Raw genomic sequence first — 22,977 nt, 5'->3', positions numbered from 1 at the left:
CCATACTGAGCAGTCCCTGGGAGGCGCTCGGACACGTCCCCAGGCCGGATAAAGATCGGCTCGGCGCTAGCTCCGCAGCGCGAAATCTCGCCATCAGCGCTGCTCGCGCGGCCGCTCCGGCCCGGCCCGGCGACGCCAGATCGCTATCTGGGGAATCGGGAAGGCACGCCACTGCCCCTGCGGCCACCCTCGACCCTGCGCACAGGGGTGGCCGCGAGGCCCTGGGGCTCGCTGCCCTCCCCTCCCCTCTGCCTTCCTTCCCGGCGCTTCGTCCCAGGGGACCCTTGCTTCCCGCCGGCCCCGGGCCCCAAGCGCCCCGCCAGACGCCCTCGCCCCCCTCTCCAGGCCCGGCTGCCTCCTGAAGGTTACGCGACGCAGCGGCGAGGCGCGGGGGGCACCCGCCCTCGCCGCCGGCTGCGCCGCCGCCCACCCCAGCGCCCGCCGCGCCGCGCCCGGCCGGCCCGGCTGCCGGCGGCTGCCACCGCAATCCCGGCTCCTAAATCAGCGCGGGGAGGCGCCCCCTCCCCCTACCCGGCTCCCGGGGCTCTCCGGACCGCGATTGGCCGCGCCACCCCCGGCCCCCAGCTCCAGCTGCAGCGCCATTGGCTGCGGGTCTCCGCCAGCCTTTACATAAGCCCCGGCGCGCTCGAGTGGAGTTGTATAAAGCGAGCGAGCGGCGTCGGGGCGGGAGGCTCGAGGCTAGCCCGGGACCGGGGCTCCGAGCTGGAAGGCGGCGGCGGCGGCGGCAGAGGCGGCAGAGGCGGCAGCGAGCTCCGGCTCTCCGACGCCCCCAGGCGGCGGGGCTGAGAGAGCCAGAGGATGGCTGCGAGCGCGGACCCGGGGGTGAGTACCCGCTCCGGTGCCCCCAACCCCTCAGGCAGAGAAAGTTTCTCCCGCCCTTTGCGCCCTCCGGATCCTCCCGTAGGGTTGGCAGGGATGCTGGCACGGAAGACCGAGACCGCTAAGGCGGCGGCAGCGGCTTGGTTTCCAACTTGCCAAGAGGCGCAGGACTCGACTGGCGTGCAGAGCCTTCCGCGGGCTAGGGGGAGAGGCGGGCGCTGGGCCGGAGGTGGAGGAGAGGTGGGAGCGGAGGTGTGGGGGCGACAGCTCTCACAGCTGGCAGAGAAAGTGTTGGGGGCGCCCTGGAGGTCAGTTGTTTGGGGAGGGGCGGTGGAGCGGGGAGGGGGCGGAGCAGGTGAGGGGGGATGTGCTGTGGGGTATTGGGGAGTCACCCAGCGAACCAGGCTCAGCTCCGGGCCGGGGAAGCTACTGGCCTCGGCCGGCTGCCTACGCGTCCAGGGTGGGGAAAAGCCCTGGGGGAGGCTAGCGCTCCCCCCCCACCCGCCCCCGGGAAACCGAGCTCCTGGGCACAGCGCTGGGTGGCAGAGAGCTCCGGGAGCCAGCTCCGCGCGGCTTAGCTGTCAGCTGCCTTTGCTGGACCGAGGTGTGGTCTGCTTGCTTTCATCCAATCTTAGACAAACGAGCTTCAGGCATTCCAGGGGAACCGGGGGTCCTCCTCGGCCCAGTGAGGGGGCGGGGGGAGGCACATGGAGGCTTTGATGGGGCAGGAGGCCGAGCTTGGGGGCATGCCCAGCAATGCAGCGCGCTTTTTCGCAGTATAGTAGTTGAGAGTCCTGGTTAGTCCCGTTTCTGTAGAAACCAACTCAAGAATCCAAAGTCATCCCAGCCCTGGATGGGAGCCTGCCAGAGTGGCGGTGAAATGTGCCTGGGGTTGGGGTGGAGTGGGGGGGGGGGCTTTCTTTCCTCGGGGAATGACTAATGAATATTGCTGCTGGTGGTGCTATGGGGTACACCTAGTGTGGCTACTCTGTGTCCCAGGAGGTGCTTTAGCTCTCCAGGCAAGACATTTTCTTCAGTCACACTTGGAGTGTCTTCTGGGATGGGTGCAGGACTTCCCAAGTGGAGCCAGGTGATAAAGGAAAGGAAGCAGGTTCCAGGGATAGGGGACAAGTCTGTAGTGCTGTATTGAGTCAGGGGAGAACTCTTGTGGGAAGAGAAACGCTACAGGAGGGAGATTTTTTGACCCTGATGACTTGGGCTGCAGCTACCCAAGACTGAATTGGAGCAAATTCAGAGTCACCCTGTACCTCTCTCTCAGCCACAAGGAAGAGGAGATGGAGAATGGAAAAGTGGGAATATGGCGGTTGTTCCAATATGGCCCTCGAGGAAGCATTTGCTCTCCATCTGACTTAAGAACATGTTTCTGGCAGCAGGTCCTGAAGTCCATTTAAGAGGCAATGAAGGGAGTTTAAGGCCTAGATGCTGGCACAGTGGACCACAAGTAGAATGTTCTGGTTTACATTTGGTACTAATGGTCTCTGGAGAAGGTCAAAAGTGGGCTGCTCAGTTGGGACTGTCTCCTGTACCTCATCCCCAAACATGGATGAGGGTTTTGAGCTCCTGGGGCAGCTGCATCAGCCTGGAGATCTTTTAATAGGGCTCTGGATTCACACCCCCAAATCTAGCTCCGTCCTCTGCCTGCAGTCAACATTTTTCTGCGGCATTTCCCAAGACCTTCTCACCACTGGGGATTTGTACAGCGAAATACCTGCTTGTTGCTCTTTCTTCTCTTTTCTCCATCTGGGCTGCACCTGCTGTTCCGAACCCTGATGTTTATTACTCTGCACCTTGATGTTTGGTTAAGATGTCCTATCACAGCACAGTAGTGCCCTGTGAATGAGTGGGCCAATGGTCTACGTAATTCTAGGAAGTGAAATATATTCTTAGAAGAGCAGGACCGCAGACCAGGAAGGCAGGCCTATTAAACAGCTTGTGACAGACAGTCCTGTTCTCAATCTTGCTGCCTGCTTAGGCAATGGAAGCTGCCCAGCAAGCTCCTTGGTGCCCAGTAGGGGGCGCCAAAGGCACCCAGCTCAGGACCACTGACTTTCTCACTTCTTGCCCTTCACTGGCCATAGTAACTTAATGCTTTAAGCAAGCTCAGGCCTTTAACCGTCACCTTCTTGATTGGAACCCTTCTACCACATACTTCCTGGACTTCAGGTGGTCCTGTGATCTCAGGTGCAAGGAGATAGATACAAGTACAGCGTTCCAAGGAAATAGAACCGGTACCCAGCCCCACCTGCTCTCTGAAATTTTCTTTGTGCTTGGTGCTGGTGTATTCTTTGAGCTTGCTCAGTACTCACCGGGCCCTGGAATATTAGAACTAGAAGAAAGGGACATTGAAGAGCACCGACTCCAATGCCATCCCACATGCACACAACTTACAGATGGGAAAACTGAAGCCCGGTCAAGGCAAGCATCTTGCCCAAGGTCACATGGCTGTTTGGTGGAAGAGATAGGACTGGGTCCGAGGATTTCCACTCTGCTACTGAGAACTCTCTCCGCTCCCATGACCTGCTTCCTCTTTACTATGGAGATTGATGTGTGTTCTGCACAGTTGTTGATGTTGTCTAGTCGCTAAGTTGTCTCCAGCTCTTTTGCAGCCTCACAGACTGTATATAACCTGCCAGCTTCTTCTGTCCATGGGATTTCCCAGGCAAAAATAAGTGTTCATAATTGCTAACTGATCAGACATTGGTAAATTAATACATCTAGTAGCTTGGGGAAAATTTCCTCTGAATCTGTTATTCAGACTGAGGAGGCAAGGAATAGATAAAGCTCTTGTAATGTATATGTACCGGTAATAGAAATTTCTAGTTATTTTTTTCCCCTTCCTCCATTATCTTGTCTTATTATTCCAAGTGGTCATGTAGGGAAAAGCAATGCAACTCCAGGTTTCTCTCCATGCATTTAGGAATCAGAAGTGCCCAGCCCCTTGAGATGATCTTGGAACCCAAGCCTAGGGCTCTTCCTTCCACTCAGGCATGCTAGAGTAGGGTCTCTCTGTCCCGTAGTCATACCACTGCCTATGGGACCTCCGGTAGTTAGATCCTGGGTGAAGTGGAGCGTTTCCAACCAGTATTTGCCCATTTCCCCATCCTTGCTGCTTCCAGCTCAAGGTCAGAGTGCTGGGATGTTCTATTTTTGCAAAATCCTCATGTGAGGGTTTCTTGGGTGACCTGAAAGATACTACCATTTCCATTGCCCTTTTTCTGTTCTGTGAGTCTGGCTGTCGACATCTGAGCTGGGCCCTGGGCAGGAGGTTTGCAGAGTGGCCTATGGGCTGCCCCCTCCTCCGGTGTCCTCTCCCCACCCTGCTCCTTTGCACTGTGCATGGAGTTTCCCCCAGGGTGTCTGCAGACTTGGCGGTGACCCTCAGGAGGACCCAGTGCTGCCGAGCCAGAATTCTGAGAGGCGGATCTGCTTTTGTCCCTAAGGCTCACCCAAGGGATGCTTGTTGCCAGGGAAGGTGCTTGAGTTTTCTCTTCTCCTTCAGGCTCTCAGACAAGTTGTGTCTTTGTCTTCAGATGGGGGAGGCGGGTGGTAGGATAATGTGGACCACAGAGCCACAGTCCCTTCCTTGAAAGCGGGGTTCTGAGAGCCTGGACTAGGGATCTGTGCCTGCTCCCAGCTCTGTCTGAAGAGTTGTGCCTGCATTCCCAAGGCCTGGATTTTTCCTGGATAAGGCCAGAGGAATATAATTACATAAAACACAGCGATAGCACGGGATCTCTAGATTTTTGTTTGAATGTGGAAGTGGCACTAGACATTGAGGAAATAAGAAGTCACCTCTTACATGAGCCCCACTAGATGACTGACCCTTATAACCTGCTCTCGCTGGGAAGGCAGCTCAGTAGTGGGAAGGACACAGGCTTAGAATGTGACTCCCCGCTTCCTGCTTAGGAACCTTGGACACACTGTTTAACCTCTGCGTGCCTCAGTTTCCTCCTCTGCAAAATGGTGAGGCTGGCAGCCTATGATGAGGGTAAGATAGTGAGCATCAAGAAAGGTAGTCTTTAACATGTCTCTGCCCTTGGTGAGATGTAAAGAAGAATAGATGGGAGGGGATAATAGTACGGGGTCACTGGGGACTGCGCTGGGTCTTCCTTTTCCCCATGAAAGAAAGCAAACATCCATGTCTGCACATCAGCCTCTGCTAGCAGCAACATCTGGGCTGTGGACAACACCTCCTTGACAGAGCTGCTGTCTTCCTTCCCCCACATTGGGGCTTTCATTTGGGGGTTCTGCCATGCTTGGGGAAAAGAAATTTTACAGGTCCCAGGATAATTCTGAGTGTGATGGAAGGCCCTGAGCTATTGATTCCTAAGGAAGGATCTTTGTGCTAGGAGAAGGCTTCCTCAGAGCTCAGTGATTTAAGAGTGCTGACAAACCCATGCTCACCAGGCCTCCTGCAGGCTGCAGATACAGGCTTCTGGGCCAGCCAGGGTTCTGCGAGGGATTTCTGGGGAGCCTGACTGGTTGCTTAGGGGACATAAACCTGTGAACTCTCCTTAGGAGAAAGCATGAAATCAATTGGTTCGTTATCACACTAGACACCCCCTGGACCATGGAGGGCATTTAAGAAATGAGAAGCTAGCAAAGGACGAGGAGGTTGTGTTTGAAAAGTCTATGGAAAGGTGTGAAGGGGTTGGAGAAAAAGACCTTTCTCCACTGAACCGCATGATCTTGGCCTTATTGAAGTCCTTGGGCAGTGAGCGGAGGGATTACTGTGCCCATGTGGCAATGTCTGTAGACGTTTTTGATTGTGACAGCTGGATCAGGGGGTGCTGTTGGCATCTAGGGGGTAGAGGCCAGGGATGATGTTAACCATCTTACAGTGCACAGGACAGCCTCCCAACAAAGAACTGTCTGGCCTAAAAAAGTCACTAGTGCCAAGATGGAGAAACCTTGGACCAGAGCATCACAGCATGGACTCACAGCATGTTAGAGGTGGAGGGATTTTAGCAGTATTCTCACCCAACCCTCCCACTTCACCGCTGAGGACTCTGAGGTCCAGAGGTGAAGAGACCAACCAGAATCATGCAGCAAGTGAGTGGCAAAGCTCATCTGCACCTCAGATGTGCTGTCTCCTAAGAGTGACTTACCCAGACTCCCCCCAGAGTTGTTGTGAAGATTCAGTGTGAGCTGTGAAAACACTTAGAAAATTCTAAAGAGGTTATTATTAATATTGCTATTATTAAGGATTGGGGAGTTTGGAAAGCTCTATTTCTGGCTATGCCACTGACTCATGGTACAAGTTTGGCATATCATTCCCCTGCCCCCAGGCCTCTTGTGTGAGGGCCTGCAGGGTTGGGGGGGCGGTGGTCTCAGCAGGTGACAATTTTATCATGATCATTATCTTCAAAGAAAAGTGCAAAGATCTGCCCTTCAAAAAGCCTAGACACTTTAAAAGAAGATAAAAATTTTCCTTGAAAGAAATCATGTTGACTTCGTAAGAAGAAAAACGTTTGCTTCTTGGAAAAATTCCAGTCCCTGGGCCCTGTGAATTGGTTCCAGCCCAGGAAATCTGATCAACATCCGGAGGAGAAGCTGAGAGCTCCCCAACTGACAAACGGGCTGGATTTGTCCCCACTCCCTCCGAGACTTTGCCACCCTTTCCTGCTCAGCCCTCTTGGCACCGGGAAGCTCTGCAAGGAACTTGAAGGAGGGGTGGGCAGGCATGTCATTAATTAGTAAAACCTCGTTTACTTAACAGACATATTCTTAAAGATCTCTTCCAAGGGACGTTTTGACATATTACTTTAATTAGCCATAGAAGAATCGAGAGTGCCGAGAGTGTAAAATGACCCTTCCTGTGGTTTCCAGTTACCCTTATCTTTGTTTGCACCCAACAAGTACAGTGACAAGGTCACAGAGTCATTGCAGAGCTAAGGGGTCCTGTTGACTTAGGAAGGGACCGCAGGGACTTCTTCCCTCCTTTACTGCTGCTCCACCTACCTGGAGAGCCTCCCCCCTTCGTGGGACTTGCATTGTCATCCCTGCCCTCCCTGGGGATAGGCAACATGCCCAGGAACCCGATTTCCTGCCTGGATGGACAGAGGTGCCTTGCAGGGTTCCTGGGAGCAGCCTCAGCTGGCGTTTCTCACAGAAGGCCTGGCCCTGCCCCTGCCTTCCTTGCACTCAGGATTGGAGGTAGGAAGTCCCTAGAGGCTCTCCTTAGAGTAGGGTTCTCCAAACACAGAGCCACGGACTGGTACAGTCTGCGGCCTGTTAGGAACCAGGTTGCAGAGCTGGAGATGAGCGACAGGCATTCCAGTGAAGCTTCATCTGCTGCTCCCCATTGCTCCCATTACTGCTTGAAACTTCTCTCCCTCCATCACTTGTCCATGGAAGAGTTGTCTTCCACAAAACCTGTCCCTGGTGCCAAAAAGGTTGGGAACCTCTGCCTTAGAGGACCAAAGCTACACAGTTCCCCGCCCGAATTGGGAGGGTGGACACACACACAGACCTCACCCAGTTCCTGTAGTGAATGCGGTGAACATCCTGCAAGTCCAGGGCAGGCCAGCCTCTGGAGGTCAGTCCATGTAATGAGACTTGGTGAGCCTAAGGGCCCTTTCTTTCACTTTGCCCCAGGGATGTCATATTCCCTTGTACCCTGGTCTCTAAGAACAGACTTTCTTGGAATGGCAGTCATGCACCAGTCATCTGAGAAGCTATGTATATCCAAAGAGCCTTTTGCAGGCAGGGAAAGAAGAATCCCGGAGAAGGAGAAATGCTGCCTTGCAAGCAGCGGGGGCTGAGACACCATGTCTTTTGTTCTCAACTGCAAATCCAGTGCCTAGCATAGCATTTGGCAGGGGGAGGGGCTCCACAGGTGCTCGCTGGGTGAACAAATGAATGTGTGGATGTAGGCAGCCGGTCTGGGGTAGAGTTGGCCCTTGGTATTAAAGTGTATCTCCAGTCCAGCTTTCTTTCTGGCTCCTTCTTCCCAGAGCTGGCACTTGGCCCCAGAGCTCTGTAAACCCCCAGAGGTCCCACGGATCAAGCAGGGTCTGAAAGTGAAAGTTGAAGTCACAACCCTACGGACTATAGCCTGCCAGTCTCCTCTATCCATGGGATTCTCCAGGCAAAAATGCTGGAGTGGGTTTCCATTTCCTCCTCCAGGGGATCTTCCCAACCCAGGGATGGAACCTGGGTGTTCTGCATTGCAGGCAGATTCTTCAATGTCTGAGCCACCAGGGAAGCCCCCTCAGGAGCCCACGTAGGACTCACACGTGACATGGTACCAGCTCTGAGCCTGGACGGGCTGTTTTTCTTCCTCTTTATCTCCTCCAGGTGCTCACCCCCATCCCCCCCCGACCCCCTCCCCACCCCTGCAACCAGGCTGCTCCAGGGAAGCCCAGCACGGATCTATCTTGGTAGCTGTAAGCTGATAGAATAGATGATCATTTGGATTTCCACCAAAGACAGACTAGGGAGTGAATCATTGCTTCACGGCAACATTCCCAGGAGGAAGCTTTTAAATAACAAGGTCCACTAATGCATTTTAAATGATTTAGGGAAAAAACCTGACCCATAGACACTTAGGCCCAGGAAAGAACTTTGGAGGTCATCCAGGATGTCCAGTCCCCTCTGTGATACTCTCACTGTTTGGAAACATGGCCAGCCTCGCGGCCCTGCACACTGCTGCCCCAAATCTAAAATGCCATTTCTAAACCTGTCTGATCATGACTTCAAACCTCCCGTTCCTCAGTCTGAGACAGGTGGGCTCTACAGGCTCCAACTGCTGCCTCCACGTGAGCAAGGAATTATCTGGCCCAGCACATCAGTAATGCTGAGACTGAGAACCCCAGGACTAGTGCATCATTCCTGCCCTCCCTTCTTTCCCCAAACTCCCTCCTAAGGGCTGGAGCAAGGACTCCTCAGATGGGTCAGTTTGGGAGAACTGGGCATGGAGAGCCCTTTCTGGAGTTACCTGCCCACACATGCGACTCTCTGCCATGTGCTGAGCTTAGCCGGGCAGGCTCAGGCCTACCCCTGCCCACAGGGAGGGCTGCTGGAGGGTGCAAATACATCAGCAAGCACCTTGGACCCCACTCCAAAGCCTGACCTTCCAAACAGCTATATCTGTAACGATGGTGGCTTTTTAATCTCTATCTGTCTGAGCCCCACCTGCCTCCTCCCCTCCCCACCTTTCTTCCCATCCACTAATCCTGAATATGAACAGGGAGGGAAGTGGGATGCTGCTCACTGGACCCTTTCAGACCCCAACACTCAATCTGGAAATCTGGCGTCATATTTGGTTCTTGCTTACTCCTCATTTTTCACAACTTCTGGATCACTGAGTCAATCTGCTTCACGAATCTCTCTCCAAGCTGCCCAGTCTTTCCATCCACACTGCCGAGGTTCTGGCCCCCCTTATCCTTCAGCTGACTAGCAGTAATACTTGTTAACTGCTCCCCACTTCCTCTCATCTTGCCCTGCTTGTAAATCTCGGAGCTGATCATCACTCTTCAGCCTAATTCATGGGGCCCTGTACACAAGCAAACAGAGATTTTTTTTTTTATTTGCAATTTCTTATAACAAGTACTATATGAGGAATGAGCAGTATTAATAGTAACACTTACCTACCATTGACTATGTTCCAAGCACTACTCCAACCCCTTATGTGGATAATCTCCTTTAATCCTCATAGTAACCTTAGAAGGTAGGTACCACTATTGTCACTCTTTTACAGATGAGGAAACAAAGGCACAGAGAAGTTAAGTAACTTGCCCAAGGTCACGCAGCCAGAATGTGGCAGAGCCAGGACCTATGTCCAAGTCAACTGGCTCCAGAATTGATGCCCTTGGACACTACACTAAATAATCTCTTTCACTAAAGGGTCTGTCTCACTTGATCTTAAACCAAGTGAGACGGGAACACAGTGGAAGGAGCAAGCATCTGCCTGGGGCTGCCAAGGAAAGCCTAAGAGAGAGGTGCTGATGGACTGGCCAGAGGGACAAGGGGAAGAAAGTGTCCCAGGCTGAGGAGCCAGCGTGTGCATGGCGGCCAAGCAGGGTCATGCAGCCCTCGGAGGCTCGGTGTGGCTGGGGTGGGACAGATACTGAGAAAGGGTGCAGCTAGGAGGTTGGAAGAGGCTGCGGATGCCTCACGTACAACAAAAGGGTTAGGGATGACCTTGCTGGAGAGACATGTTGGAAAGATGGCCTCAGTGGAGGGAAAGGCAGGGGCTGCCATTCAGTTACTCACTCAGTTATTCACTCCCTGGCCTTGTGCACCTCTGCCAGGCACTGTCTGGGCATTGAGAAAACAGCTGAGAACAAGTAAAGTTCTTGTCCCAGCGGAGCATACATTCTAATGCCTCAGTCATTGGCATTTTTCCACGCTGTCCCCTGTCCCCTCTTCTGCCTTGCCAGCCTGGAAGACAAATGCCAGACCTTCTGCACCTCTCTGTCCTATGCATCTTCCCCAGCACCATGAAAATATAAGGCTTCCTCTTCCTTCCCTCTACCTGGAGAGAGCTCCTGATGCTGCCTGCGGCTGCACTTACAGGAAAGAGACTTGGTCCTGCTCCAGAACGAGGCAGATGAAAACCCAGGGGACCCAGGTTGGGAGGCGCCAAAGAGACCAGCAGGCTAATGAAATAGTGTTTCTGCAAGTGAGAGGACAAATGGAGTCTCCCATCCTCACGCGCAAGGCGGCACAGGTCCTTAACGAGTATTATTAACTGCTCGGACTTCCGAGTCTCTAAAATGGGAAATGAAATGAGATAATGCATGCACAGTGCCTGGCAAACAAAGTCAGTACTTGGAAGGTAATGGTGACAGCAAGGATGCTATTGCTACTGATAAGTGTTTTTCGAATGAATGAATGCCTCTCAGGAGATTGAGTCCAGGCCCACCAGGTGCTCCCATCCTGTGGTGGCTGCCAGACATTCAGTGGAACTCACAGGGCTGTCAGACTTTGAGGCATTGACTGGCTTCTGTTGCTGATTTGTCTAGGGACTCTGATAGAGTTCTTTGACTTTTTAAACACTGCTTTCCAAATGCAGAACCTCTCAGTTTATAATCATATACACATCCAATCTTCAAGCATTTTGCAGATGTTAAGGGCCAGGTTAGAAATGATGCCTGAGGCATGGCTTCTGACCTCAAGGAACTTACGGTCCACTAGGGATGAGCCATGATATAGGGGTAGGCATTCAGAGTAGCAACAGGTAGAAAGAGCAGAGAGCCCATAGAAGGGAGGGTACTGAGGTGATGGGGAGTGGGAAGGGCAGGCAGGAAAGGCCCCCTGGAGAAGAGGAATGATGCACTGGTCCAGGAGTTTTCAATCTCAGCATTACTGACATGCTGGGCCAGATAATTCTTTGCTGTAGAGGGCTGTCCTGTTCACTGCCAGCCGCATCCCTGGCCTCTACCCATTAGGTGCCAATAGCACCCCCTTCCCTGGTTGTGGCAACCAAAAATGTGTCCAGGCATTGCCAGATACTGAGGGCGAGGGAGGCAAATTGCCCTTGGTTGAGAACCGGTGCTCTTGGCCAATGGAAGGTCCTCTGGATGGGAACCTGAAGAGGGAAAAATGAGTGCTCCCTCTAACTCGTGACCCAGAGTGTGGGACTTTTAAATAGGCAGTGCTGGGAGGGCAGGTTGGGGTGACATCTGGTTCTCCAGACTTTGAGGAGTCTGATGTCTTCTTTCTCCTCTCTTTCTGCCTCTCCTGATTCAGCTTTCTTAGCATCGTTTACCTCTCAGCTACACCACCCTACCTGTGTGGAAATGTTCTTCTTCTCCTCCACCTGGCTAATCTAGATATCTTTGTTCCCCTTCCTCCACAGCAACCCTCAGCCTGTACTGCAAATGTTGACCAGCTTTCTCCCTGAGACCTGGGTGCCGAGCACAGTCCCAAGCTCATGGAGTGGGGCGGCAGGTGTCGGGGGCACACAGGAAGTGTCACTGTGGGTCAGTGAGCTCCCCAACTCTCCTCCGAGGATGCCTCAGTCCTAGGAGCTCCTTAGTGAGTCTCTGTGGGTCCCTGGTGGCCCAGCCCATGCAGGGTGGAGTGCTCCATGGCTGCTTCTCTTCCTCAAGCCTCTGCTCTCCTGCAGCTTCTGGAAAGGGCCTGTGCTCCCCGCTGGTTCCCACATCTGAAGCATTCGGGACTCTTGCTTTTGTGAGAGCTCAGGGCGGTGTCCTTGGTGCTTGCGAGCATTGCTAAAGAACTGCTTGCCCTAAAAATTGCCCTGGAAGCTTCTCCCCACAGCTGCCTGACCCCACATCAGAGATCTAGGTTGCTTGGTTACCAGTTTTCAGACCCAATTCAGGAAAGTCCCGAGGCCACAGAAAACTGAGTTTGGCTGCATGTGACCTGCAGCCAATGTCTAAAGACTGCCCAACCTTGAAGCTATCTGTGTGAAAGGTGAGAAAAGAAGCAATGAGCCTGGCCTCCGAGAGGCATTCCCTTGCTCACTTAACCCTTCAACCCACGGCATGTCGTAGGATTCCCATGTTACAGACGGAGACACTTGAGATCAGAAAGATTAAGGAACAGGCTCAAGGTCACCTGCTAGTTTCTGGTGGAGTTGAGGTCCAAATCCAGGTCCCTGACTCTGGTCTTTATTTATTTATTTTTCTCTATCTCACTGAAGATTGTTCAAGACGTTTGCTTATAGAACATTTTTAAGAGATTATTACAAAGCAATTCTTCCCACTGCCTGAAACACAAGTCCTACCACCTCTCACCCTTGTTAAGGCCCCTCTTTGCTCCCTCCTCCCACCTCCCTTGCAGGAACAGCCTGGGTGCTCATGCCCTGCGCCCTCTGCCCAAACTCTACCCTTGGTACTTATCCTCACCTTCCCTGGGCTATGCTGCCCCTGGATCCTCCCATTGCACTTACCTCAGTCACTACTTAACGCCACTCCTGCCTGTAGATACATAGTACGTGCTTGATATACAGCATTCAAGAAAGCAAAAAACATTCAATTCAACCTACTTTTTAAAATTCTATTTTTAGCTTTTCTCCACGTTCTTCTAGAAGATTGAGATGTTCACAGTGGTGTGACAGGAGGTTTCTGAGCCAGCCGTGTAAAATGTAAGGTCACTGCAGCACCTGCTGGCCTTCTGCTCCAAGCAGTACCATCCTGCTCTGCTTTCTTCCCCAAACTCCATATCCTGCCTCCCCCTATGATACTCTCTGGCTAAATAGATTTTCTTGATAGACCTCAACAAGCTGGTGATGAATTCTGGTAGCAGAAACATTTTTCACTTCAAATCCAATTGCAACTTACACTCCGATCTGGGGACCACAAGTCTGGGGTAGTGGTTCGCAGCCCAGGCTGAGAATCTGGGTGCAGAACCATTAACATAATCAGGGGAGCTTCTAAAAATACAGTATATGGCACCAGAATCCTGCCCCAGACCAGTTATATCAGAAACTGGGTAAAGGATCTGGGCAACAACCTGTCTCTAAAAACTCCCCACGTGATTTGACTGGGCAACTGGGCTTTCAAATCATCAGTCTAGAGCCTTACTTCTAAAAGTGGAGTTCTGGGACCAGCAGCCTCAGCATCACCTGAAGGCTTGTTAGAATGAAGAATCTCAGGCCCCACCCCTGACCCACCAAATCAGAATCTGCATTTTACCATGATCCTCAGGTGATTTGTAAGCATGTTACAGTTTAAGAAGCACTGCTTTGGGGAAAGAACAGTTTCAAAATAACTGTATAACAAGTTGCAAGCAGTTTCTGCTGATTCACATTATCATTTGGACAGAGTCCTTCCTTCATCCGTTTAACAAACATTAAGTGCCTCCGAGCACTAGATACCATGATGGTTTGGGTTTGGAGAAACACACTGGCATGCTTATTTGTCTTGGCTTGCAAATTCCTGCCCATACCCCATTTTCTCTAGGCTCTGGTCATTAATAATAGCTGTCTATTGCCTGCTAGACCTGACGACATCCCCTGCCCCTGCCACCACTCCAGTTCCAACCTTTTCCTTCTTCTCGATTCTTTGTCAAAATTAAAGTCAAAATCTCTCTCTGTCACTCCCTATCAATTGTGGTAATTTGACTTTGAGCTGAAGACACCTAGTACTTTGAGTATCTAATGATCAATGAGCCTGCAGCCCTGAGGATTGCACAGCCCTAGGATTGGTTTCAGCATCTTAGATCTAGAAGCAGAGAAGTTTCTTAAACTAATCACTATAGTATATATGTATCGCTTATGGACCATAAATGTGTAGTTTATGGGCCAGGACCGTGAGAATCACGTGGGAGCTTATTGAAAATATAGACTCTTGGGCCCTCCTGCAGATAAATTGAATCAGAATCTGCATTTCAGCAAAACTTCCAGGTGATTCATATAGTACGTATTAAAGTTTGAGATCTCTTTCAAAAGGACTTGTGCCCACTGTATACTGTTGTATTCAGTGCCCCTGACCCCGCAGCAGGCCACTGTTGACCCACGCCTCCACCAGAGACTCCTGGACACAGACAGGCACGTCTGGCTCAGTATCTTGTGGGGACACTGCTCCTTTCTCCTGGGTCCTGGTGCACACAAGGTTTTGTTTGTGCCCTCCAAGAGTCTGTTTCCCCAGTCCTGTGGAAATCCTGTGATCAAATACCTCTGGCCTCCAGAGTCAAAGCTGGGGGTTCTCAGTCCCTTTGCCGGATCCCCTGGTTGGGAAATCTGTTGTGGGTCCTAGAACTTTCTTAACAGTGTGAGAATTTCTTTGGTATAATTGTTCTGTGGTTTGTGGGTTGTCTGCTCAGCAGGTCTATGGTGGGGCTAATGACGACCTCCTCCAAGAGCTTCCTAAGTGATCAATGCAAAGAAATAGAGGAAAACAATAGAATGGGAAAGACTGGAGATCTCTTCAAGAAAATTAGAGATACCAGGGGAACATTTCATGCAAAGATGGGCACAATAAAGGACAGAAACTGTACAGACCTAACAGAAGCAGAAGATATTAAGAAGAGTTGGCAAGAATAAACAGAACTATACAAAAAAGATCTTAATGACACAGATAACCAGGATGGTGTGATCACTCACCTAGAGCCAGACATCCCAGAGTGTGAAGAAAAGTGGACCTTGGAAAGCATCACTACAAACAAAGCTAGTAGAGGTGATGGAATTCAGTTGAGCTATTTCAAATCCTAAAAGATGATGCTGTGAGAGTGCTGCACTCAATATGCCAGCAAATTTGGAAAACTCAGCAGTGGCCACAGGACTGGAAAAGGTCAGTTTTCATTCCAATCCCAAAGAAAGGCAATGCCAAAGAATGCTCAAACTACCGCACAATTGCACTCATCTCACACACTAGCAAAGTAATGCTCAAAATTCTCCAAACCAGGCTTCAACAGTTCATGAACCAAGAACTTCCAGATGTTCAAGCTGGATTTAGAAAAGGCAGAGGAAAAAAAAAAAAAAAAGGCAGAGGAACCAGAGATCAAATTGCCAACATCTATTGGATCATCAAAAAGGCAAGAGAGTTCTAGAAAAACATCTACTTCTGCTTTATTGACTATGCCAAAGCCTTTGACTGTGTGGATCACAACAATCTGGAAAATTCTTAAAGAGATGGGAATACCAGACCACCATACCTGCCTCCTGAGAAATCTGTATGCAGGTCTAGAAGTAACAGTTAGAACTGGACATGGAACAACACACTGGTTCCAAATTGGGAAAGGAATATGTCAAGGCTGTATATTGTCACCATGCTTAGTTAACTTATATCTGGAGTACATGATGCAAAATGCTGGGCTGGATGAAGCACAAGCTGGAATCAAGACTGCCGGGAGAAATAGCAATAACCTGTCATATGCAGATGACACCACCCTTATGGCAGAAAGCAAAGAGGAACTAAAGAGCCTCTTGAGGAAGGTGAAAGAGGAGAGTGAAAAAGCTGGCTTAAAACTCAACATTCAGAAAACTAAGATCGTGGCATCTGGTCCCATCACTTCATGGCAAAGAGATGGGAAAACAATGGAAACAGTGAGAGACTTTATTTTCTGGGGCTCCAAAATTACTGCAGATGGTGACTGCAGCCATGAAATTAAAAGGCACTTACTCCTTGGAAGAAAAGCTGTGAAAAACCTAGACAGCATATTAAAAAGCAGAGACATTACTTTGCCGACAAAGATCCGTCTAGTCAAAGCTATGGTTTTTCCAGTAGTCATGTCTGGATGTGAGAGTTGGAGCATAAAGAAAGCTGAGTACCAAAGAATAGATGCTTTTTTGAACTGCGGTGTTGGAAAAGACTCTTGAGAGTCCCTTGGACTTCGAGGAGATCAAACAAGTCAATCCTAAAGGAAATCTGTCCTGAATATTTTGGCCACCTGATGCAAAGAACTGACTCCTTAGAAAAGACCCCAATGCTGGGAAAGATTGAAGGAAGGAGGAAAAGGGAACGAGATGGTTGGATATCATCACTGACTCGATGGACATGAGTTTGAGCAAGCTCTGGGAGTTGGTGGAGGACAGGGAAGCCTGGCGTGCTGCAGTCCATGGGGTTGCAAAGAGTCAGACACAACTGAGTGACTGACCTGAAAGTTTGAGAAGCACTAAAGCCCTGGTATAGACTGTGTTTCTCAAATTTTGCATATTAGAACCATATAGGGAGCTTCTAAAGTTCTGATGCCCCCGCTGCAGCTTATGCCAAGTAAGTGAGAATACCTTGGGATGAAGCCCAGGCATGAGTATTTTTTTATTATGGTAAAATATACATAACATAAAATTTACTGTTTTGACCATTTGTAAGTATTTGGTTCAGCGATATTAAGTACACTCTCATTGTCATGCAAACATCACTACCATCCATCTCCAGAACTTTTCATCTTCCCAAACTGAAACTCCATAAGCATTAAACACTAAATTCCCATTCCCCCCTCCTCCCAGCCCCTGGTAACCACCATCTACTTTCTGCCTCAGTGAATTTGACTATTCCAGGTACTTCGTCTAAGTGGAATCATACAGTATTTGTCTTTTGTGACTGGCTTCTTTCACTCAGCATGACATCCTCTAGGTTCATTCATGTTGTAGCATGTGTCAGAATTTCCTCCTTTTTAAGGCATATCATATTCCATTGTAGGTATTTGCCATACTTTGGACATGTAGATTGATGGACACTTGGTCTCCTGTAACTTGCTTGTGGCTATGGTGAATAATACAGTTACAAACTTGGGTATACAATTATCTGTTTGAGTCCCTTCTTTCAATTCTTTTGGGTATATACCCAGAAATGGAATTGCTAGATCACATGGTAATTGTTTTTGGGACTTTTCTGAAGAACTGCTGCTACACAGCAGTTTTCCACAGCAGCTGCACCATTTTACAGTCCCATCAGCAATGCATAAGGGTCCCAATTTCTCCACATCCTCACCAACAATTGTTATTTTCTGGTTTTTTGATTATAGCCATTCTAATGGATGCAAAGTGTTATCTTATTGTGGGTTTGAGTTGCATTTCCCTAATGATTAGTGACATTGAGCATCTTCTTATATGTTTATTGACCAGTTGTGTATTTTCTTTGAAGAAATGTTTATTCAGGTATTTTGAATTGGGTTCTTTTGTTGTTGTTGAGTTACAGGAGTTCTTTATATATTCTGGATATTAGTCCTTTATCAGATATATGATTTGCAAATATTTTCTCCTGTTCCATGGGTTGCCTTTTCACTCTATTGATAGCATCCTGTGATGCACAAAAGTTTTAAATTTGATGTAGTCCATTTAATCTATGTTTTCTTCTGTTGCCTGTGCTTTTGGTGTCATAGCCAAGAAATTATTTTCAGACATGGGTATTTTTTTAAAGCTCCTCAAGTGATTTCATTATACAGCTAAGGTTGAGCAATGTGTCTCAAACTTTAATATGCATTTAGACCACCTGAAATCTTGTTAAAATGCACATTTTGATTTATGAAGTCTGGGGTAGGGCCCATGATTCTGCATATCTAAGAAACTCCTAGCTGATGCTTATGCTACTGGTCTGGGGACCACTGAGCAGCCAGGGTACAGAGGAGCATTTCAGTGATTTCCTTCATCTGAGGCCTGAGATAGAGCTTGAATATTTGCCAGGCCTTTTCCTAAGTCTCCCACTATACCTGTTCCCCAGCAGGCCCTCAGCTGACCCTAACTTTCAACTGTGGCTGAGCAGCCCTGGTGGGTACACTAAGAGCCTTTGGCATAGCAGAAAAATGAGAAATTTTCTGTTCTCCCCACTCCACTCTCAGCCCAGCCCCCAGGGGGAGACCTTCCACTGGTCTGCCCCTGCCCAGTGCATTCACTTCAACGCTTATGATGGCCGGTTCCTGCCTGGCCTTGGCCCCTGTAAGGAAACCGCTATAGAGCTCTGCTGAAAAGCTGTTTGGCTCAAAATATATTTATTAATAATATGCTCAGAAAGGAAAACCACACAGGTTGGTCTGAAGTTTATGGAAAAAGCTGGGGAGAAAAACTACCGAAGGCCTGCTTCTAAAAAAAAAATTAATTAATCCATCATAGAATCTTAGAGCCAGAAATGACCTTTAGAGATCTACTCCCAAACCTTCATTTTGGAGCAGAAAACTGGCACCCAGTGAGGCTGTGACTTGCTCAAGGTCATCAAGCAAAATAGAGGTCAGCCCATAGGTGTGTTTTTCTTTTTAATCTAGCTTTAGGTTGTGTGTGTGCTAAGGCACTTCAGTTGTGTCCGACTCTTTGGGATCCCATGACCTGTAGCCCGCCAGGCTTCTCCGTCCATGGGGAGTCTCCCAGCAAGAATACTGGAATGGGTTGCCATTCCCTTCTGCAGGGGATCTTCCTGCAGAAGGATCTTCTCTTATGTCTCCTGCATTGGCAGTTGAGTTCTTTACCCACTGAACCACCCGGGAAGCCCAGGTTTAGGTTATTTATATGGAAATGGATAACACAGAGTAGCTACTTCTTTCAGATGGCTCCTTTAATTAAAGCTTTTACTTTTCAAAAAAAGATAAATCAAGAGGCTGGATTTTTGCCCTTCATGGCCTTCATTAGAAAATCTCTACCTGATGTTTATAATGACCCTAATAGGACCCATATATGACCTACCACTCCCTGGTGGCAGTGACCAAAATTTCAGGTATTGTGCTGGGAGGAACTTAAGATCTTCTAGAAGGCATGCTCAGTACTGCTTTTCCTTCCATGTCCATTGCAAATGTTGTAAGCTGTTCACAGTACTCTTTCAAGCCACTGCCAATCAGTTTGGCTGTCAAGCTGAAACTCATTTGCCACCCCTACACTAGAGTTCATACCTTGAAAAGCTCTGTGACCTTCAGATCCACCCTACATTTCAACATGTTTATACTGGTTATTAAATACTCTTTAGCTTCTCATTCCCCCACCCCACCCCAGTGGCTCATTAATCCAATTATGAGTTCCCTTTATCCAACCAAACTTCTTGCCAAGATGCAGAACTCTCGGAGTGATGTGTTTGCCTTTGGTGATTAGACAGCCCGGTAGATGATGCTGTCATGTTCAGACATCTCTGTAATTGGGACTGACCTCACTCTGATCGTGCAACACCCAGCATGTGCCCTCTGAGCACGGTGCAAGAACTTCTTTCCCAGGAAGGCTCGCCGAGGTTAGTTTCTATGCTGCAGTTGGATCCCTGCCCCTGTGTCTCTCTCCAGCCTCTCCAGTGAGGCATTAGAGGGGCTTCTGAATCACATTTAGCTCTGAAGACAGTGCCTGGGCCTTTCATTTTGATCTCTGGGTTCTGAACTGGAGAAAGCTCCTATGCTGGCAGGAGTGTCTGTCTCCATCTGGGGAGTCAGTCTTCAGATCCTCTCTTCATTAAGACGTCAGCCTCACTCAGCCTTTCTCTTGGCTGCCAGACGCACTGACAAGCCAGCAGGAAAATCTCCATCAGGAAGAGGTGTGCCACCCTCTGAAGGCACTGCTTTGCCTGTGGGGCTGGACCTGTGCAGACTTCATAGGACTTGTCCCAGGGGAGCCTTTGGAACACTCTGTGAGCTGTGATTCTAAGCCTGCAGGCATCATCTCAGGGTGGTGCCATCTGTAGTGTTCTAAGTGTCTTCACTGCTCACGCAGGAGAGGGTGGAGTCCTTCGACTTCCTTGGCCATTCTCATCTGTCTCCTGGGTGGCTGCCACCAGCTCCTGTAGCCCCAGGCTGTTTGGCAACACCCTGAGTTATATTAGAGATATAATAATGAATTATACAATGGATTATACATAATTAATTTATAATAAAACACACACAATGGTTTAATTTCTCCGAGTGAATGATGTGCCGCCCGCCAGTTCCTGCCGGGATACAGTCCATAACTGACTGCTTCCTGGTCTGGAGGCGACGGCCAGTGGCCCTAGGGAGGGACCCTGGCAGGGGAACCTTCCAAGTCACAGATTCTGTCTGGGTTACCTCTGGGGTCGGTCCCACACAAGGCTAATCCTTTACTTTCTCTGCTATTGTTCTAAACGTGAACCTGCATGGGGGTCTCACCTGCCCCTGGATCATCTGAGATCTGTTATTTTCTTCTTTCTCCCAGAGCATAAAAGATGCAAGTGTATTTCTCCCTCCCTCCCTCCCTTCCCCCCCCCGAATATGTGTTGAGTGTCTCTTATGTGCCAGACACTGTCCTTGGCTTGATATGCATCCATGAACAAAATAGACAACGATCCTTGCCCTGGTGGAGCTTATGTTCTAGCGGAGGGAGATAGACACTGAATAATAAAACATGATGAATGAGGAAATCATCTGGCATGTTATACAGTGATAGATGCTGTAGAAAACGAAAAGGCAGAGGAGCATAAGGGTGACCTCAGTGATGGGGGCAGGTCACAGTTTGAAAGAGCATAGCCAGGATGGGTCTTGTGGAAAAGTGGCAGCATAGGGGTTGCCAAGCCCTCCAGCAAGTGGGAAGAAAGGCACTTCCAAGCCAACCTGGGATTCGATTTTCCTGGGCTGCTTTCAGTCGGTAACATTTGTAACTTCTGGTTTCAGATGTTCCAGGTGTTTCTATTCCTGCTGCTGCTGTGGGTTCTGCCCCTGACTGAGGGGTCCCAGCGGGCTGAACCCATGTTCACGGCAGTCACCAACTCAGTCCTGCCCCCTGACTACGACAGCAACCCCACCCAGCTCAACTACGGAGTGGCAGTGACTGATGTGGACCGCGATGGGGACTTTGAGATCGTTGTGGCTGGGTAAGTGCCTCCCACCTTGAGTTTGATAGATAAATCAGTCAGCTTTTGCTACAAGAGGGCCGGATAACAAATAACTCCAAGAACCCAGTGGCTGGCAACAACACACATTCTCACTCACATGGGTCTTGGCTGGGCTCAGCTGGGGTCTGGTAGGCTGCGTCCTTGCTCTTTTGCTGTAGCAGTGAATTGGGGTGGAGGGTAGACTGGAAGAAAAGGGTTTGATCCACAGGCTTTCCAGAGAGAAGATTTGAATGCTGTGCTTCAAGGCCTTCTGTTCATCTTTCAGCCACCTTAGTTATGCCAGTGTTACTTCCTTACCAATGAGACTCTAGAATCTCTATATAGGAGGGGCTTGAGGGTAACAATTACGATAGAGGGGGATGCTCAAAGCTGCCTTTGCATGGCATTTTACACAAGATTAAGAAATCATTAATTGCCTGTTTCAGAGAAGGGGGAAATATGGGGATGAAGAGGGATGCCTAAACTCCCTCTAAACCATGCCTTGGTACCCCTGCTTCCTTCTCTCCTGAGAAGCAACACTGTGTAGCAAGAAAAGATTTGAGTTCATGCCCTAGATCTACAGCTTTCTAGTTGCGTGACCTTGAGTGAGCCCCTTGTGCCCTGAAATTCAGATGTATCATCTGCAAAAATGGGGATAGCAATGCACCTCCTTGTCCTGTTAAAAGCTTTAACAGGCTATTGCACATGACGGTTAACTGTAAATTCTGACAGTTGCCATTAATAATCATTATTTATGGAGCACAGATATGTGCCAGATACTGTGCTAAGCCTTTCACATACACTGTCTTATCCTCCTGACAACACTATAAAGTAAATGTACAAGAAGAGGAAATTACAGTTCAGAGATGGTGAGTGATTTGCCCTCCATCAAGTAAATAGTAAGAGGATGAGTCAGGATTTGAACCCCAAGGCTCTCTAACTATAGAGCTGCTAAAGTACATTGTACAAAGTTTAGTTATCACTTCAAAAATCAGCCAATCAATAAAAACACAACAGGGGCCTGTCAACCTCATTCTGGAAGGCCAGAGTTTTTATGGCCACACTGAACAAAGTAAATGGCAAGTAACATTATTTGTAGCCGTTGCATGTAACAGTAGAAAGCGTTGACTTTGGAACCAGGAAACCTGGTTTTGATCCTGTCCCATCTAATAGTTGTGTTCCATGTGCAAATGACTTAAAGTGGGGAAAGCTCCACTTTCCTCATCTGTAAAATGGGTATGTTGAAATCTACCCCCACCTACCACACATGGTGAGGATCAGTAGTAATGACATATAGACAAGATACTTTGTAAGTGCATTTCTTCCTTTTTTTATTCGACCCCAAAAAGAGTAGAAATTCCTAGATTCTAGGTTCTCCTGGAAGTCTAGATTACTGGCTGACAAACAGAACTTTCTATGATGATGTAGAAGTTCTATGTTGGTTCTGTCCAATATAGTGCCAGTGGGCATGAGACTGTTGAGCACTTGAAATGTGGCTACTGTGACCAAGGAACTGAACTTCATTTCATTGTAACAGCACAGCTCTGGGACATCAGAAGGAAAAACTAAAGAGCAGAATGTGATAGAAAAAGGAAAAACAGAAACGGTTGTAATGATTCCCTTATTACCAGATCCCCTTATTACCTGTGCAGGGTTGGGGCCAGGCAGCTTGTCTGTGTTCAGGTCTGTGGCTGTCCAGTGACTGTCTAAATCCAAAAAAAAGTCTTCTTGGCCAAATCCTGCCAACTGGAGCCTGTGCCACTGCACCAGGGTCTCTGGGTCAGGGGCTGTGATGCACTCCTGAGATGTTCTGGTTGGTCCTGCCTCCTGCCAGGTGATACCAGCCTCCCTCTGGTAGGCACTGGGAGCCAGAGGACAAAGAACAGTGAGGCAACTTCCCTGCTTCCCATCCTTCCCTCCTCTGGGGCCCCTACAAGATACTGTGATGAGCAGGCTCTCCTTTCATCTTGGATGA

General features: G+C 49.3%; 1 protein-coding gene across 4 annotated transcripts in view; it reads left to right on the top strand.

Annotated features, from left to right (window-relative positions):
- The first annotated feature begins 657 nt into the window (after positions 1-657).
- CRTAC1 (cartilage acidic protein 1) overlaps positions 658-22,977 on the top strand; it is a 172,347-nt gene continuing 150,027 nt past the window's right edge. For 3 of the 4 annotated variants that reach the window (XM_043924925.1, XM_043924924.1, XM_043924922.1), the window contains exons 1-2: positions 676-843; positions 20,803-21,002. In XM_043924925.1, the coding sequence (XP_043780860.1) occupies positions 820-843; positions 20,803-21,002 (224 nt within the window). In that variant the 5' untranslated portion in view covers positions 676-819. Of the gene's footprint in view, positions 844-20,802; positions 21,003-22,977 lie in introns of all 4 variants that reach the window. The other variant, XM_043924921.1, reaches the window with a different exon arrangement.

The sequence above is a fragment of the Cervus elaphus genome, chromosome 15 (assembly GCF_910594005.1).
Source record: "Cervus elaphus chromosome 15, mCerEla1.1, whole genome shotgun sequence".
Lineage (NCBI taxonomy): Eukaryota > Metazoa > Chordata > Mammalia > Artiodactyla > Cervidae > Cervus > Cervus elaphus.
Note: the sequence above shows the minus strand (reverse complement) of the source record. Positions and strands in the feature narration are given on the sequence as shown.